Source organism: Gossypium raimondii, chromosome 11 (assembly GCF_025698545.1).
Source record: "Gossypium raimondii isolate GPD5lz chromosome 11, ASM2569854v1, whole genome shotgun sequence".
NCBI classification, from domain to species: domain Eukaryota; kingdom Viridiplantae; phylum Streptophyta; class Magnoliopsida; order Malvales; family Malvaceae; genus Gossypium; species Gossypium raimondii.
In genome coordinates, this window is record NC_068575.1 from 2,189,630 (window position 1) to 2,206,721 (window position 17,092).

General features: G+C 33.6%; 1 protein-coding gene across 1 annotated transcript; it reads left to right on the plus strand.

The window, feature by feature from the left end:
- The first annotated feature begins 1,190 nt into the window (after positions 1-1,190).
- LOC105761611 (uncharacterized) lies at positions 1,191-13,211 on the plus strand. Its single transcript, XM_052622992.1, has 15 exons — positions 1,191-1,605; positions 1,704-1,788; positions 2,158-2,449; positions 2,595-3,101; positions 3,562-4,017; positions 4,120-4,488; positions 5,260-6,093; positions 6,234-6,347; positions 6,676-6,741; positions 7,386-7,447; positions 7,547-8,090; positions 8,464-9,297; positions 9,435-9,959; positions 10,522-11,217; positions 12,369-13,211. The coding sequence occupies exons 1-15, from the start codon at positions 1,191-1,193 to the stop codon at positions 13,209-13,211; spliced, it is 6,642 nt and encodes a 2,213-aa protein (XP_052478952.1).
- Positions 13,212-17,092: the final 3,881 nt, after the last annotated feature.

Consider the following 17,092-nt stretch of genomic DNA (forward strand, 5'->3'; position numbering starts at 1 on the left):
ATGAAGAAAAAGTGTGGAATTGGAATGGTGTTGAAGCTGACATGTCTGAAATGGACCAGTTGGACTTGGTTGATGAACCTATAGAAGAGGGACCAAGTGAAGATGCTGTAGATGACATACCGATGAGGGCACGGGACTTTGGCTGATGTCTATCAGAGGTGCAATGTTGCTGTGATTGAGCCCTCAGACTTTGAAGAGGCTGCCAAGGACAGAAGCTGGATGAAAGCTATGGAAGATGAGTTAGAAATGATCAACAAAAATCAGACTTGGGAGTTGGTGAGCAGACCAGAACACAAGAAGGTCATTGGAGTTAAATGGGTGTACTGGGCCAAGTACAATCTGATGGCTCATCGAACAAGCACAAGGCCGGGCTTGTGGTGAAGGGCTCTGATCGTGAGTATGGTGTGGACTACTTGGAGACTTTTGCTCCGATGGCAAGATCGGATACAATTAATTCTTTGTTTGCTTTAGCATTTCGAAAGCGATGGAGAGTTCACCAATTGGATGTCAAATCAGCATTCCTAAATGGTTTTCTCAAGGAGGAGATCTTCATTGAGCAACCTGAAGGTTTTGAAGTTCTTTGGGCATGAAGACAAAGTGTACAAGTTAAGAAAGGCCCTCTATGGCTGAAAGCAGCACCAAGGGCTGGTATGACAGAGTTGATGCTTATCTGACCAAGCTTGGATTTGTGAAGAGCCTTAGTGAACCTACTCTGTATGTTAAGAGGTCAGAATTTGAAACCTTGCTGATTGTCTCCTTGTATGTGGATGACTTGTTAGTGACAGGGAGCAAAGTTGAGCTCATTGATGAGTTCAAGGTCCAAATGCAGCAAGTGTTTGAGATGACAGACTTGGGGATCATGACTTACTTCCTTGGCATGGAAGTTCACCAGTCTGATCGAGGTATCTTCATCAGCCAACACTCATTTGCTTTGAAGATCCTAGACAAATTTTGCATGCATAACTGTAAAGCAGTCAGCACACCTGTGGCTCAAGGTGAAAAATTGACCAGCAATGGTGATCAGCAAAGGGTTGATGAGAGGCATTATCGAAGCCTAGTAGGTTGCTTGTTGTATCTAACAGCAACTAGGTCAGACATTATGTTTGGTGTTAGTCGCTATCAAGGTTCATGCATTCTTTGTAATGAGGCGCATTTGAAGGCGCCAAAGGGTTCTTAGATACATCAAAGGCATGGCTAACTTTGGTGTAATGTTTGAAAGTGGGAAGGAACTGAAATTAGAAGGTTACTCTGATAGTGATTGGGCAGGATCCCTCGATGACATGAAGAGTACCTCTGGATACTTCTTCACACTTGGATCGGGCATGTTTTGTTGGAGTTCAAAGAAGCAACAAACTGTTGCTCAGTCCACAGCTGAAGCAGAGTACATTGCAGCAGCAGCAGCAGTCAATCAGGCCATTTGGCTCAGGAAATTGCTTCAGGACCTTAATGAAACACAAGCTGAAGCAACTGAAATTTGGGTGGACAATCAATCAGCAGTTGCTATAGCTAAGAACCCCGTGTTTCATGGGAAAACTAAACATTTTAAGATAAAGTTACACTTTGTTCGAGAGGCTGAACAAACAAAAGAGATCAGCCTTGTTCATTGTAGCTCAGGGGCACAATTAGCTGATATGTTGACTAAGCCCTTAGGAGCTGCTAAGTTTGAAGTATTGAGAAATGGAATTGGTATGTGTTGCTTACAGTCGAAGGAGGAGTGTTGAAAGCTGGACTGCAAAGCAACATGTGGCCAGTAGCATGGTTGGCTGTCGAGCTTGGTGATAATGCTTGGTGTGCATGACTGAAGCTGAACCAGATGAAGCAATCAACTTTGGATGTTTTGTTCTTTTGTAATTTAGTTTAGTTCAACTTTAACTAGTTTCCAAAGTTAGTTGGATTAAGTTTGTGATTGGATTGATGATGTAAAAGCTGGTATGTCAGCTTATTTTGTATTTGACTTAAGCTTGTATTAGTTTAGTTTAAGTGGGAGCAGTTATGTCATTAGGTAACTGTCAAATGAATCAAATTTGTAACTCTTTTATATATTCAAATTTTGAATGAAAAAAGGTAAATGTTCAGTTACAATTTGCTGAGTATTCAATTTTGTTCACTGTTTTTGCTTTGCTTTGATTTCTTTTGCTTCGATACTTCTTGCTTCAGTTTTGCAAATTCTGTTTTGCAACTTTGTTTTCTTTTTGCTGCTGCCATTGTTCCAACACATTTGGAGCTTCATTGTTTACAAAGGCTAGTAAGCTTTTGTTCAGGGCATTACACGTTAAGGTTTCCATCCTTAGAACAAGTTACTTTGAGCCAGTGTCCTAGGATGAAGAACTTTTATGAAGGAGTGCTAAGCACACCAAAACTGCATAAAGTGCAGTTAACGGTAACAGATTTTAAGGGACGTTGGGCTGGTGACCTTAATGCCACAGTGGAGCAATTATACAAAGAGCAGGTACTGGTTGAAAAATTCATTGAAAGATATATATATACATTTAATTATGATTTTTGTAATTTATTTTCACAATAGCATTGTAGGGCCCTTTTTTAAAATATGTTGGTAATATAAATATTTATCTTTTTTATATGTTGCTTCTTAGGTTGGATATCGTGGTCTAAAGAATTTGAAGTTGTCAGATTTTTCGGAGTTGATAAACATATGGAGTAGAAATCCTCAAGAAATGTTGGATTTTATAACTCTTGAATTTCTTGAGTTTTGTGATTCCAATAATTTGAGATACATTTTTAACTTCTCAATGGTCTTCTGCTTGGGACAACTCCGGCAAATGGAGATCAAGAGATGCAATAATTTGGAACAAGTCATCAAAGAAGAGGGTTCAATTACAATGGTTGAGGAAGCAATAACAGATAATAGCAAGATCATTGTCATATTCCCTCGTCTACAATCCATTATAGTGGAATCTTGTCCAAATATAACAAGCTTTTACCTAGGAAGTAAAGGTCTTGAATGTCCATCCTTGCTTGAAATTAAGATAGCTAACTGTTCAAACATGACTACTTTAATTTCTACATTTTCAACAGACGAAGATAAAGAACTTATAATTGGTGATGAAGTTGATAACGTTTCTACATTTTTCTCCCACAAGGTTAGTTTTTCTTTTAATAAATCTTCATTTATACATTTAAGTCATGGTTAGTCATGACTCATGAACTATATTTGTATTCCTTGCTAATGAAAGTTCCTAGCAATTTGAAGAATAAAACAACAATAAAGTTATGGCTGTATTAATATTCAATTAGGTGCCCTTCTTGTATTTTGAACATATTGTTTTATTTCGAATGGTGGTTTCCACCTGTTATTAAGAAAATTTATTTGGCTGAGAAAAAATTAGATGTGAAAATGATAATAACTTTAGTTTGATTGCTATGAAAATGATCACATATGTTATTTTATTTGTTTGTTTATTTTGGAATTACATGGTTTTTCTAGCTAAGTTATTTTCACTATATTATTGTTTGTATAATAAAATTATTTTATTATTGTTTGACTCATAATTAGCTAATGAAACTTATACATTAGGCAAGTAAACACGTATATTTCTGCAGACACAGTTCCCTAAGTTGAAGGAGTTGGTGCTATCTTCAATTAGCATCGAAAGAATATGGCTTCTCCAAGGGTTTTGTTCAACCCAAAATTTGACAACGTTGATCATTGAGGGCTGCGACAACTTAAAACACGTCTTATCCGACTCTATGGTTGAATATCTTCAACAGCTCGAATGCTTGGAAATAAGTGAATGCAAGTGCATACATGAGATAATATCAATGAAGAAGATTATCAAAGAAGCATTTGGAAATAGATATCTAATCTGCTTCCCTCGATTAAACTCCCTCAGATTGAAAAGACTTGAAAAACTCATTGGATTTTGCCATGAAGATTATACTGTTGAATTCCCAACCTTGAAGATTCTTGAGATAGAAAGCTGTCCAAAATTGGAAGGATTCATCCATAATTCTATGAGTAAAGAGATCTCTACAGATGCAATTTTTTTCAACAATAAGGTACTATTTTCAACGCAGTGAATTTTTCTTTTTCCTTTTCTTCTGTTGTTATATTTAACTCTTTTAATTATTGTTTTCATTGGCATGAATAATTCATTGTAGGTTGCTTTTCCCAATTTGGAGAAAATCACAATCTCCCATTTGAGGAAAGCAAAGAGGATATGGTACAACCAACTTCATACGAGTTCCTTTTCTATGCTAAAAGAGTTGACTGTTAAGGATTGTGATGCGTTGTTGAACATCTTTCCACATTTTCTTTTGAGGGCTTTCCAAAGATTAGAGAAATTAATAGTGATTGATTGTGCCTCAGTTGAAGAAGTGTTCCAACTTCAAGCGCAAGGGCTAGATGTTGAAGAAAAATATACGGTAGACAGTGAATTAAAAGAAGTGAATCTCGTTTGCTTACCAAAGTTGAAGCATGTTTGGACCAAGTATCACATGAGAAATATTTCTTTTGAAAGTCTACGACAAGTATGCATTCAGGAATGTTGGAGCTTGAAAACTCTGTTTCCATTTTCAATTGCCAAAGATCTTTAGCAACTTGAAAGACTTACTATTGATAATTGTGGGTTGGAGGAGATTGTTTCAAAAAATGTTGAAGGATCAGACGAACAGGAAATTTGTTTTGCATTTAATCAACTGTCCTTCCTTATGCTTTGGCATCTACCATACCTAAAATGTTTCAACCCAGGAATGCATAGAACAACATGGCCCGCATTAAAGCAATTGAGGATATCAGGGTGTTGGAGGATTAAGATATTTGGGCATGAAAAATCCCAAATCCGACATCCACTTTTCCTCATTGAAAAGGTATGAACTGCCACACTTTTAAGCAAAGTTGGTAAATTGTATTTAAATCATTTTGTACCTCTCAACTAATACATCCAGATGTTCATTTGAAAATACAAAATAATAAGATAATCACTTAACACATATTTCTCTTTGTCTCAATGATACTCCCTAACAATTCTAAATCCTAATTTAGTACCTCCTTTTTTTTGTAACTCTTTACCAATTAATAAATCCCATTGCATTCTTTTATAAAAAAAATCTAACATGCACATTCTTAATATAGAATTTAAAACTACAAATACACATCACTTCAAACTATTGATTTCATGGTTCATTTATGGGGTTATATTATGTGTTTTAGCTATTCTTTTGTGTTAAGTGTTTCTATTTAAATGGAATTCTAAATCTAATACCCTCTGGTTCTCATTGTTCATGCTTGTTTATTTTTAGGTGATCCCCCAATTGGAGGAGGTTTCATTTAGCCATGGTGATATTGCGATGATAAGTGATGGCCAGTTTGACGCTGGCTTATTTTGCAATGTAAAATTTCTTCGAATCTCTTGTTATTCTGATGTATCAGATGTTTTCCCAATTTCTTTCATTAGAAGGTTTTACAATTTGGAAGGGCTTGACATGGTTTTTTGTAATTTCAAAGAGCTAGCTTCTTTCGAAAGCGATGCATGTGAAGATAAAGACATGACCATCACAATCCCAAAAATCAAGAAGTTGAAATTAGATATGGTTGACAACATAAGACATCTATGGAAGCAAGACTCCCCGCTTGACCATATTTGTGCAAGTCTCGAATGTCTTGAACTTTGGGAGTGTGGCAATTTGATTAATTTAGGATTAGGTCTTTCATTTTTTGAAACTCTTACAACTTTAGATGTCTGGAAATGCAATGGGATGTCAGAGTTGATTACATCGTTCAAAGCCCAAAGTTTAGTGTGCCTTGTTACAATAAGGATCAGAGAATGTGAAATGATGAGAGAAGTAGTTGCAAGCGACGGGGATGAAACATCATATGAGATTGGTTTCAGAGCGCTAAAATTTTTGGAGCTTCATTGTTTACCAAGCCTCACAAGCTTTTGTTCAGGGTATTGCACTTTAAGGTTTCCATCTTTGGAACAAGTTACTTTGAGCCAATGTCCTAGAATGAATAACTTCTATCAAGGAGTGCTAAGCGCACCACAACTGCATAAAGTGCAGTTAACAGAAACAGATTTTAAGGGACGTTGGGCCGGTGACCTTAATGCCACCGTTGAGCAGTTATACAAAGAGCAGGTATTGATTGAAAATTTCATCCAAAAAAAAGAAATTTTTAATTATGCTTTGCATAATTTATTTTCATGATAGCCTTGTTGGCTCATGTTAAATATGTTGGTAATATAAATATTTATATTTTTCTATATATTGCTAATTAGGTTGGATATCGTGGTCTAAAGCATTTGAAGTTGTCAGATTTTTCGAAGCTTATAGACATATGGAGTAAAAATCCTCAAGAAATATTGAATTTTACAACTCTTGAATTTCTGGAGGTCAGTGATTCCAACAATTTGAGATGCATTTTTAACCTCTCAACGACCTTCAACCTGGGGCAACTCCGACAAATGGAAATTAAGAGATGCAATAATTTTGGAACAAGTCATCAAAGAAGAGGGTTCAGTTAGAATGGTTGAGGAAGCAATAACAGATAGTTGCAATATCCTTAGCATATTCCCTCATCTGCAATCCATTATAGTGGAGTCTTGTCCAGATATGACAAGCTTTTACTTAGGAAGTAAAGGTCTTGAGTGTCCATCATTGATTGAAATTAAGGTAGTTGACTGTTCAAACATGACTACTTTTATTTCTACATTTTCAAAGGACGAAGATATAGAAGCAATAATTGGTGACGAAGTTGAAAGCCTTACTACATTTTTCTCTGACAAGGTTAGTTTTTCTTTTAATGAATTTTCATTTATGCATTTAAGTCATAAAATATTTGCGATACCCTAAATCCATGTACCGCGTCTAAGAAAACACCATAATGGTGTATGAGATAAATAAAAAAGACTTTCATTAAAAGAACTTATATAATAAATAAAAGAAAAGTTATCTTTTATATTTTAAATTATTATGTTTCCATTAACTAAAATGTAAAAAGAAATATTATATTACTTATTCATAAATAATTAACTTTAATTATTTATATACTAGTTAAATTTATATTTCATATATACAATTTCGTAAATAATACATTTATATTATTTGTATATTATTTACAATCTACTGTCCAAAGTTTTTTACTATTAGGTATTTTTATTAGCACAATATTTTAAAATTATCAAAATAATTTATATATTCTAAAATCATGCATAATACATGTGAAACTAGCGTGTATATGAAGTAGTTACGTATATAAAAGTCGACCAAAGATAATTTTATATTAAATTCATTTAAATTCTTCTCAGATTACCAATGATTTCAATTGCCTTAATTATATGATTTACCGATGCCTTCATCTAAATATCGATGAGCTAACATTTTATATAATTTATTTCTAATTGCAATTAGCTTTTTCTATCATTATTCAGGTTGCTTTTCCAAATTTTGAGAAAATCACAATCTCCAATTTGAGAAACACAAAGAGAATATGGTACAACCAACTTCATACAAATTCATTTTCTATACTAAAAAAGTTGACTGTTAAGAAATGTGATGTGTTGTTAAACATTTTTCCACTTTTTCTTTTGAGGGTTTTCCAAAGATTGGAGAAATTAGTACTGATTGACTGTGTTTCACTAGAAGAAGTGTTCCAACTCCAAGTGCAAGGGTTAGATATTGAAGAAACATATGTGTTAAACAGTCAACTAAGAGAAATGAATCTCGTTCGCCTACCAAAGTTGAAGCATGTTTGGACCAAGTATCGCAAAGGAAATATTTCTTTTGAAAATCTACAAGTAGTATGCATTCATAAATGTTGGAGCTTGAAAACTCTGTTTCCATTTTCAATTGCCAAAGGTCTTCAGCAACTTGAAGGACTTACTATTAATAGGTGTGGGGTGGAGGAGATTGTTTCAAAGAATGATGAAGGGTCAAACAACCATGAAATTTGTTTTGTATTTAATCAGTTGTCCTTCCTTATGCTTTGGTATCTACCATACCTAACATGTTTCTACCCAGGGAAGCATAGAACAACATGGCCTGCATTAAAGCATCTGAGGATGTCTTGGTTGAGGATTAAGATATTTGGGCATGAAAAATTCCAAATCCGACGTCCACTTTTCCTCATTGAAAAGGTATGAACTGCCACACCTTTTTAGCACAGTTTGTAAATTGTATTTAAATCATTTTGTACCTCTCAACTAATACATCCAAATATTCATTTGAAAATACAAAATAATTAAGATAACCACTCAATTCATATTTTTCTTTTTCTAAATGATACTCTCTAACAATTATAAATTAACTATGAATGCAATGGAATTTATTAACTGGTAAAGAGTTACAAAAAAAGGAGGTACTAAATCACTTCAAACTATTGATTTCATAGTTCATTTATGGGCTTATATCATGTGCTTTAGCTATACTTTGTGTTAAGTGTTTCTATTTAAATGGAATTCTAAATCTAACACTCTACAGTTCTCATTGTTTTTACTTGTTTCTTTTTAGGTTATCCCCCAATTGGAGGAGGTTTCATTTAGCCATGATGATATTGCGATGATAAGTGATGGCCAGTTTGAGGCCGACTTATTTTGCAATGTCAAATTTCTTCGAATCTCTTGCTACTTTGATGTATCAGTTGTTTTCCCAATTTCTTTCCTTAGAAGGTTTTACAATTTGGAAAGGCTTGACGTGGTTTCTTGTCATTTCAAAGAGCTAGCTTCTTTCGAAAGCGATGCATGTGAAGATAAAGACCTGATCATCACGATCCCAAAAATCAAGAAGTTGAAATTGGATATGGTTGACAACATAAGACATCTATGGAAGCAAGACTCCCCGCTTGACCATATTTGTGCAAGTCTCGAATGTCTTCAACTTTGGCAGTGTGACAATTTGATTAATTTAGGATTAAGTCTTTCATTTTTTGAAACTCTTACAATTTTAGATGTCTGGAAATGCAATGGGATGTCAGAGTTGATTACATCTTTCAAAGTCCAAAGTTTGGTGTGCCTTGTTACAATGAGGATAAGAGAATGTGAAATGATGAGAGAAGTAGTTGCAAGCGACGATGATGAAACGTCATACGAGATTGTTTTCAGAGCGCTGAAACATTTGGAGCTTCATTGTTTACAAAGGCTGTTAACCTTTTGTTCAGGGAATTACACGTTAAGGTTTCCATCCTTGGAACAAATTACTTTGAGCCAGTGTCCTAGAATGAAGAACTTTAATCAGGGGGAGCTAACCACACCAAAACTGCATAAAGTGCAGTTAACAGAAACAGATTTTAAGGGACGTTGGGCTGGTGACCTTGATTCCACCGTGGAGCAATTATACAAAGAGCAGGTATGATTTAAAAATTCATTGGAAGATATATATACATTTAATTATGATTGTGTGTAATTTATTTTCACAATAGAAGTGTAGGGCCTTGTTAATTATGTTGGTATGAAAATTCAACTTTTTGATATGTTGCTTCTTAGGTTGGATATCTTGGTCTAAAGCATTTAAAGTTTTCAGAGTTTCCAAAGCTGATAGACTTATGGAGTAGAAATCCTCAAGAAATGTTAAATTTTGCAACTCTTGAATTTTTGGAGGTTTGTGATACCAACAATTTGAGATGCATTTTTAACCTCTCAACGGCCTTCAGCCTGAGGCAACTCCGACAAATGGAAATCAAGAGATGCAGTAATTTGGAACAAGTCATCAAAGAAGAGGGTTCAATTACAATGGTCGAGGAAGCAATAACAGAAAGTTGCAAGATCAATAGCATATTCCCTCGTCTACAATCCATTATAGTGGAGTCTTGTCCAGATATGACAAGCTTTTACCTGGGAAGTAAAGGTCTTGAATGTCCATCCGTAGTTGAAATTAAGGTAGTTGATGAAATTAAGGTAGTTGATTGTTTAAACATGACTACTTTTGTTTCTACATTTTCAAGAGACGAAGATAAAGAAGCAATAATTGGTGACGAAGTTGTTAACGTTGCTACACTTTTCTCCAACAAGGTTAGGCTTATTTTATTGAACGAGTCTTTATTTATACATTTAATTTTCCTTTTATGTGACTATGTCTCTTTCATATCATATATAGCTTTTGACACGTGACACTATCCAATTGAAGCACGTATTTACAATTTGAGTAAAATTCTTTTTGCTCCTTGCCTTTTTTTTTTTCAAGTTATTGCATGTTTTTTGTTTCTATTTTTTCTTTATAAATTTTTATATGTTAAATATAAACATTATCTCTTTATTATAGAATTAGTTAACTTAATTAAATTTTAATTTTATCATATTAAAATTAATAAATATTAAATTATTAAGCTTAAATTATAATTTTAGAAAATAATAACATACATTAAATTAGATTTACATTTTTAAAATATAGTAAGAATTAATTACATTAATTGATTAAAGTAGAGCAAATATAAATATAAAATTACAAGAAATAAAATATTAATAATTTTATTTATAAGTTAATTGAATACTTTTGAGAATTAAAATATAAGTTTAAAAATTTTTCTTGTTGTAATATTAACCTCTTCTAATAATTGTTTTCAATGTATTGTAGGTTGCTTTTCTCGGGTTAGAGAAAGTCACAATCTCCTACTTGAGGAATGTGAAGAGGATATGGTATAAGCAGCTTGATTCGAAATCGTTTTCTAATTTGAAAGAGTTAAAAGCAGAGCACTGTTATGCATTGTTGAATATTTTTCCACATTTTTATCTCGGAAATTTCCAAAGTTTGGAGAAACTAACAGTAACTGATTGTGCTTCATTAGAAGAAGTGTTCCAACCCCAAGTCCAAGGGTTAGATATTGAAGAAGCATGCTTCGTGACGAGTAAATTAAGACAAGTGAAACTCTTCCGCTTGCCAAAGTTGAAGCATGTATGGAACAAGGATCCTGATGAAAATACTTCTTTTGAAAATCTTCAAGAAATACATGTTCAAGATTGTTGGAATTTGAAAACTTTGTTTCCATTTTCAACAGTCAGAGATCTTCAGAAACTTAGGAGCCTTATTGTTAGTGGTTGTGGGGTAGAAGAGATTGTTTCAAAGAATGTTGAAGGATCAAATCAACATGAAATTTTGTTTGAATTTAATCAATTATCCTTCCTTGCACTCTGGGATTTACCAAATCTCGTATGTTTCTATCCAGGAATGCACAACATAATGTGCCCTATGTTAAAAAGGTTGACAACATCTTGGCCGATGAAGTTTAAGGTGTCTGGGAATGTAGTGTCACAACTGTTGCCCATTGGAAAGGTACGTCTCTTCACTCTTCCTTTACAAATAATTTCACTTAAATATGGTTCATTTCACTTACTTGAATCATTTATTACCACTTAACTAAATGCATTTAATTTTCATTCATTAAAAAAGATCATCACTAACTTCATATTTTATCTTTATCTTCATAAGTTATTACTTAATAATTTAATCAACGAGCATTTCTTTGGTCAACTCAACTACATACAAAGCTAGAAACACAAATATTGGCCTTTAAAACTAAAAAGATTATTTTACCTTTGATCCTTGTATATTTTGCTTTTTTATTATAAAGTCCTAATCCTATAAGATTATGAATACGGCATTGGAATCTATTTTTCTGGTGCACAAGGAATTGCTAAAGCCAGAGGACCAGGCTACCATTTTCTCTCTTTTGATTTCTAAAGATTCAAACCCAACACTTAAAAAGTTGGAAGTAATTCATACACTTAGGGTAATACAAAGAAGGGTAAATTACAGTAGTAGTCACCCAACTATTAGTATTTTTTATTACCCAATTATGAAAATTTACAAAATTGTCGGTCAATCATTCAGTTTTCTCTTTTTTGGTCTCCCAGTTATCTTTTGTACTAATAAATAAGCAACTACTAGTGTAGTTTACCCTATAAAAAATATAATCTCATAAATTGAGACCAATTGTAAAAAACTCAATTTAATAAGTAAGACAAAAGTAGTCAAAATTACTCATTATATAAATTTTAAAATATGGAGTCAGTTCTTATTCTGTACTCTATACTTAAAATGCTAAAATTCATCTTTTTTTTTTTTTTTTTAAGTTTTAATCCAAAGATCAAAGTTACTAGATGAAAAGAGATAAACTAGAATGTATCAAATGAATGTCCAAATCTAGCATAGCATATCAAGAAAGAATATGATAACTAATCAGAATAAATCTAAAAAATTTGAATGCCACTGTTTAAATGTTAGTACAAATTTTTAGCCATATGTTTGTTTTTAATTATAATAATCACAACAAAATCAAGCATTGAAAAGTGCAGAATTAATTAATGCATGTTCTTTAATTTATTGGTTCTTTTATTGGCTCATGTTTGTGTTAGACCTTCCTATTCCTCTGTAATTCAAAAACCAGTCTAATATATCATCATTTTTGGGTGTTGACTTCTCAGATAATCCCTCAATTGGAACATATTTCACTTACTACTGATGACATTGCAATGATCACTGGTGGCCAGTTTGCGGTTGACTTGTTTTCCCATATTAAAGTTCTTCAAATCACTGAATACCTCAATGATTCTGCAGTTGTTGCGCTCCATTTCTTCCAAAGATTTTCCAATTTAGAAAAGCTTAAGATGGTTGGTTGCAGTTTTAAAGAGTTGTCTCCTTACGAAGGAAATGTTAGTGAGGAGAGAGACGTGGCAATGTTGCTCCCAAGAATTAACGAGTTAACGTTGGTAGGTGTTGATAAGATGACACATCTATGGAAGCAAGGATCTCCCCTCCATCACATTTGTGCTAATCTTGAAACTCTTCAAGTTTACGAGTGTGTTAGCTTAATGAGTTTATCATGTGCTTCTTCATCTTTCCAAAATCTTACAACTTTGGATGTTTGGATCTGCGAAGAGATGGTAGAGCTGATTACATCTTCGAAAGCCCAATGTTTGGAGCAGCTTGTTACATTAAAGATAGGAGGATGTGAAATGATGCGAGAAGTAATTGCAAGTGATGGAGATGAAGCACCATATCATGAGATTATTTTCAAGGAGTTGAAATGTTTGGGGCTTTATGATCTACAAAATCTCAAAAGCTTTTGTTCAGGGAATTACACTTTGAAGTTCCCAGCATTGGATGACTTAACAGTGATTAACTGTCCCGCAATGGAGAATTTTTGCAATGGAGCTTTAAGCACGCCAAAGCTACAACAGGTACTAACAGGATGGGAAGTTAGGAGACGTACTTGGGACCTTAGTGCTACCATGAGCAGTTTAAACAAAGAAGGTACAGAGTACTGAAATTCGTAGAAATATATATACATATAACCTTGTAAGCTTATTGTAAATCCATCTGATGTTGATTTTATATGCAGAAGTATAAATGCAAGTCTCATCTTGTTATATATGACTCCTTGTTATTACGGAATGTTAGGTGTCTGAAGAGACGGACAAAAATGGTGGACATAATTGGAGGATCATGTTCCTTGAATAATTGAAGTGAGGTGCTGATTTCGAAATGAAAAGCCAAAAGGTGAGGTATTTTAAAGAGGTTCTTAAATGGCAATTTCTTGTGTATAAGTACTGAATCTTGACTGTGGAGATTTGATCGTTTTGTATTCTTGGGATTGTATTTCAAGCATTCTTTGTGTTTTCAGACAATTTGGTCCTGTGTACAGGAGACTTTTTACCAATAAATTATACTGAGTGCAGTGTAAAATACAATATATTTTTAAGGAGAATGAGAGAATTTAGATTCCAACCATATATTACATTTCTAAATAGAAGGAGAGCATTTAGATTCAAACCTTGGACATCACATAATAACATTCATATCCATTAGACAGATATCATTATCACAATTTTTGCTATCTTTCTTTCCCGATTCTCTATCTCTACCCATCTCTTATCATACAAAATATTGGCCAATGTGCTCCCAATCACGCCATGATGGTTTATGGAATACAAATAATTAGACCGAGCAAGAAAAATAAAAAAAAATTACTTATACCTAAGTTTATTAAATTATTAGTAAGTTTTTGTTTTAGTTATTCAACTTTAAAGTGTTACAAAATGGTCACTGAATTATTTAAAATTTTTTATTTAATTCATTGGGCTATTAAATTTTTGTTTTAAGTTCTACTAGCAAGCTCCAAGTGACAATTCAACAATCGATACAGTGGATCAATACACATCGACGAGTAAAAGAACATACCTTACATCTAAGTTACTCTGACGATCAATGTTGGAGATCAAAGAAGAAGGATATTTGGATTTTGGTTTGCAGATTAATGATGTTCAAAGTTGTTTCATAAAAAATTAAACTGTAGAAAAAAAGGCGAATGAGAGCTTTTGATTGGTGCGAACAAAGAAAGCCATATAGTAGCACTTTAATTAATAGTCCGATAACTTAAATGAAAACTTTCGAATAGTTGAGTAACCACTTTATAATTTTTTGAAATTAAATGATCAAAATATAAATTTACTAATAGTTTAATAACCTCGAGTGTAGTTTACCCTACAAATTTTGTGATGTTTTTAAAACAAAACACCCTTGCCTATGGCATACGTAAAAAAGGAAGTACGTTTTATGGAAAGAGAAAATATTTAATACACTGTTAATAATTTTTTTAGACTCCACAAATAGAATCGAGTTATGACACGTGTCCTATAAGATATAGTAAAAAATTAAAAAATAAAGATATTAAATAAATGAGACAGCAAGTGTGCCAAATATTAACAGTTACAGAAAGGAAATGCTAATGAAAACGTTTTGTGGAACAAAAATCAAGCATTGAAAAGTTCAGAATTAAGTAATGCATGTTTTTCTTTTAAATTTATTGATTCTGAGAAAAATATAATGTCGGTAATGACAATATATCGCAAAGAAAAATAGAAATAGAAAAATAAAGAACACACAGATTTTACGTGGAAACCCTTTCGGGAAAAAAACCACGGGCAGAGGAGAAGAAAATTCACTATGTCGAAAACTTAATTACAAGAGGAGTAGACTATGCCTATTTATAGGCTTGTAAACTTTATTCTAATAGGAGTGAAACTCCTTATTCAAATAATATCAAATAGATGGAGTTTAATAAGGTTTAGAAACCTTATTTTAAAATAAAATAAAAGAAGTATAATTCTATAGGGATTTTACTTTTATTTTATTTTATCACAGTATTTTATTTAAATAAGGATTTGGGTCACTTAATTCTAACAATCTCCACCTTGACACGAATTCTTAATGAACAATTTTTCATCGCGAACTCTCAACGAACAAGTTTCTCCACCTCTTCCATAAAACCCCTTAAGGGTTTATTTGCAACAATGAACACCAACCAAGTTTAAGCAATACTCAAACTTGGTTATAGGAAGTGACTTAGTCATCATATCTGCAGGATTTTCATGAGTACTAATTTTGCTCACAACAATATCACCACGAGCAATAATATCACGAACAAAATGATACCGAACATCAATGTGTTTTGTTCTCTCATGAAACATTTGATCTTTTGTAAGGAAGATGGCACTCTGACTGTCACAAAATACTGTATTGATTTGAAGGTCTTCATTGAGTTCACTAAAGAGTCCCTTCAACCATATAGCTTCTTAACAAGCCTCATGAATCGCCATGTACTCGACGATTGGTAGACAAAGCGATCGTAGTTTGCAAACTGGCTTTCCAACTGATTGCACAACCTCTGATTGTAAAGACATAACCGGTGAGAGATCTTCTTCTATCGAGGTCCCCAGCAAAATCAGCATCAACATACCCAATGACTCCATCTCTAGTTCTTCCAAACTGTAAGCAAACATTGGTAGTACCTCGTAAGTATCTTAAAACCCACTGAACTGCTTTCCAATGTTCTTTACCAGGATTTGTTATGCATCTGCTAACTGCACTAACTGCATATAATAAATCTGGACGTGAACAAACCATGGCATACATGAGAGATCCCACTGCACTAGAGTATGGAACATGTGACATGTACTTAATCTCATCATCTGATTGTGGAGACAAAGCCGATGAAAGTCTTAAATGGGCTGCTAAAGGAGTACTAACAGGCTTAGCATTCTGCATATTGAATCTGAAAAGAACTTTCTCAATGTACCCTTTCTGACTTAGATACAATTTACTTGCTTTTCTATCCACGAGAATCTCCATACCAAGTATCTTCTTTCTTTGGTCCCAAGTCTTTCATCTCAAATTCTTCACTTAGTTGGGCTTTGACCTTTCTTATCTCTCCTTTATCTTTCGTTGCTATCAACATGTCATCAACATAAAGGAGTAGATACACAAAAGAACCATCACTATTTTTCTTAAAGTAAACACAACATCAAAGCTACTTCTTTTAAAATCATGAGAAGTCATAAAGGAATCAAACCTCTTATACCCTTGTCTTGGTCCTTTGTTTCAAACCGTAAAGGGACGTTTTCAGCAAGCAAACATAGTCCTCTTTTTCTGAGACTGTAAAACCCTCTGGTTGTTGCATGTAAATATCCTCCTCAAGTTCTCCATGCAAAAATGCAGTTTTTACATCTAACTGCATAAGCTCCAAATCATGCATGGCCACAATACCAAGCAAAGCTCGAATCGAACTATGCTTCACAACTAGAGAGAACACATCTGTGAATTCCACTCCTGGAATTTGACTGTAACCCTTTGCAACAAGCCTTGCTTTATATCTGGGTTCTTTAACTCTTGGAGTCCCCTCTTTCTTTTTAAACACCCATTTACAACGAACAACCTTTTTACCTTTGGGAAGTTTCACAAGATCCCATGTTTTATTTTTGTGGAGTGATTCCATCTCCTCTTGCATAGCAAACATCCACTTTTCTGAATCTTCACAACTAACTTCCTCAGAATAATTAGATGGCTCTTGGTTTGCATCTATATCTTAAGCCACATTTAAAGCATAAGCAACTAGATCAGCCACATTTAAAGCATAAGCAACTAGATCAGCCTCGGCATACTTCTTTGGAGGTTTAATTTCTCTTCTAGTTCTGTTTTTGGCGATAGAGTATTGTGGTGAAGAAGCAACTTTATTTTGAATTTTCGTACTGGCTTTAGTAGTCGACTCTATTGCAGATTCTAGATTAATCTGATGCTCCACCTGCTTTTGATTTTCTTTATTGGAAGAGTCTTTAAGAGATAAGTTAGGTAGCATAGCAGTTTCATCAAA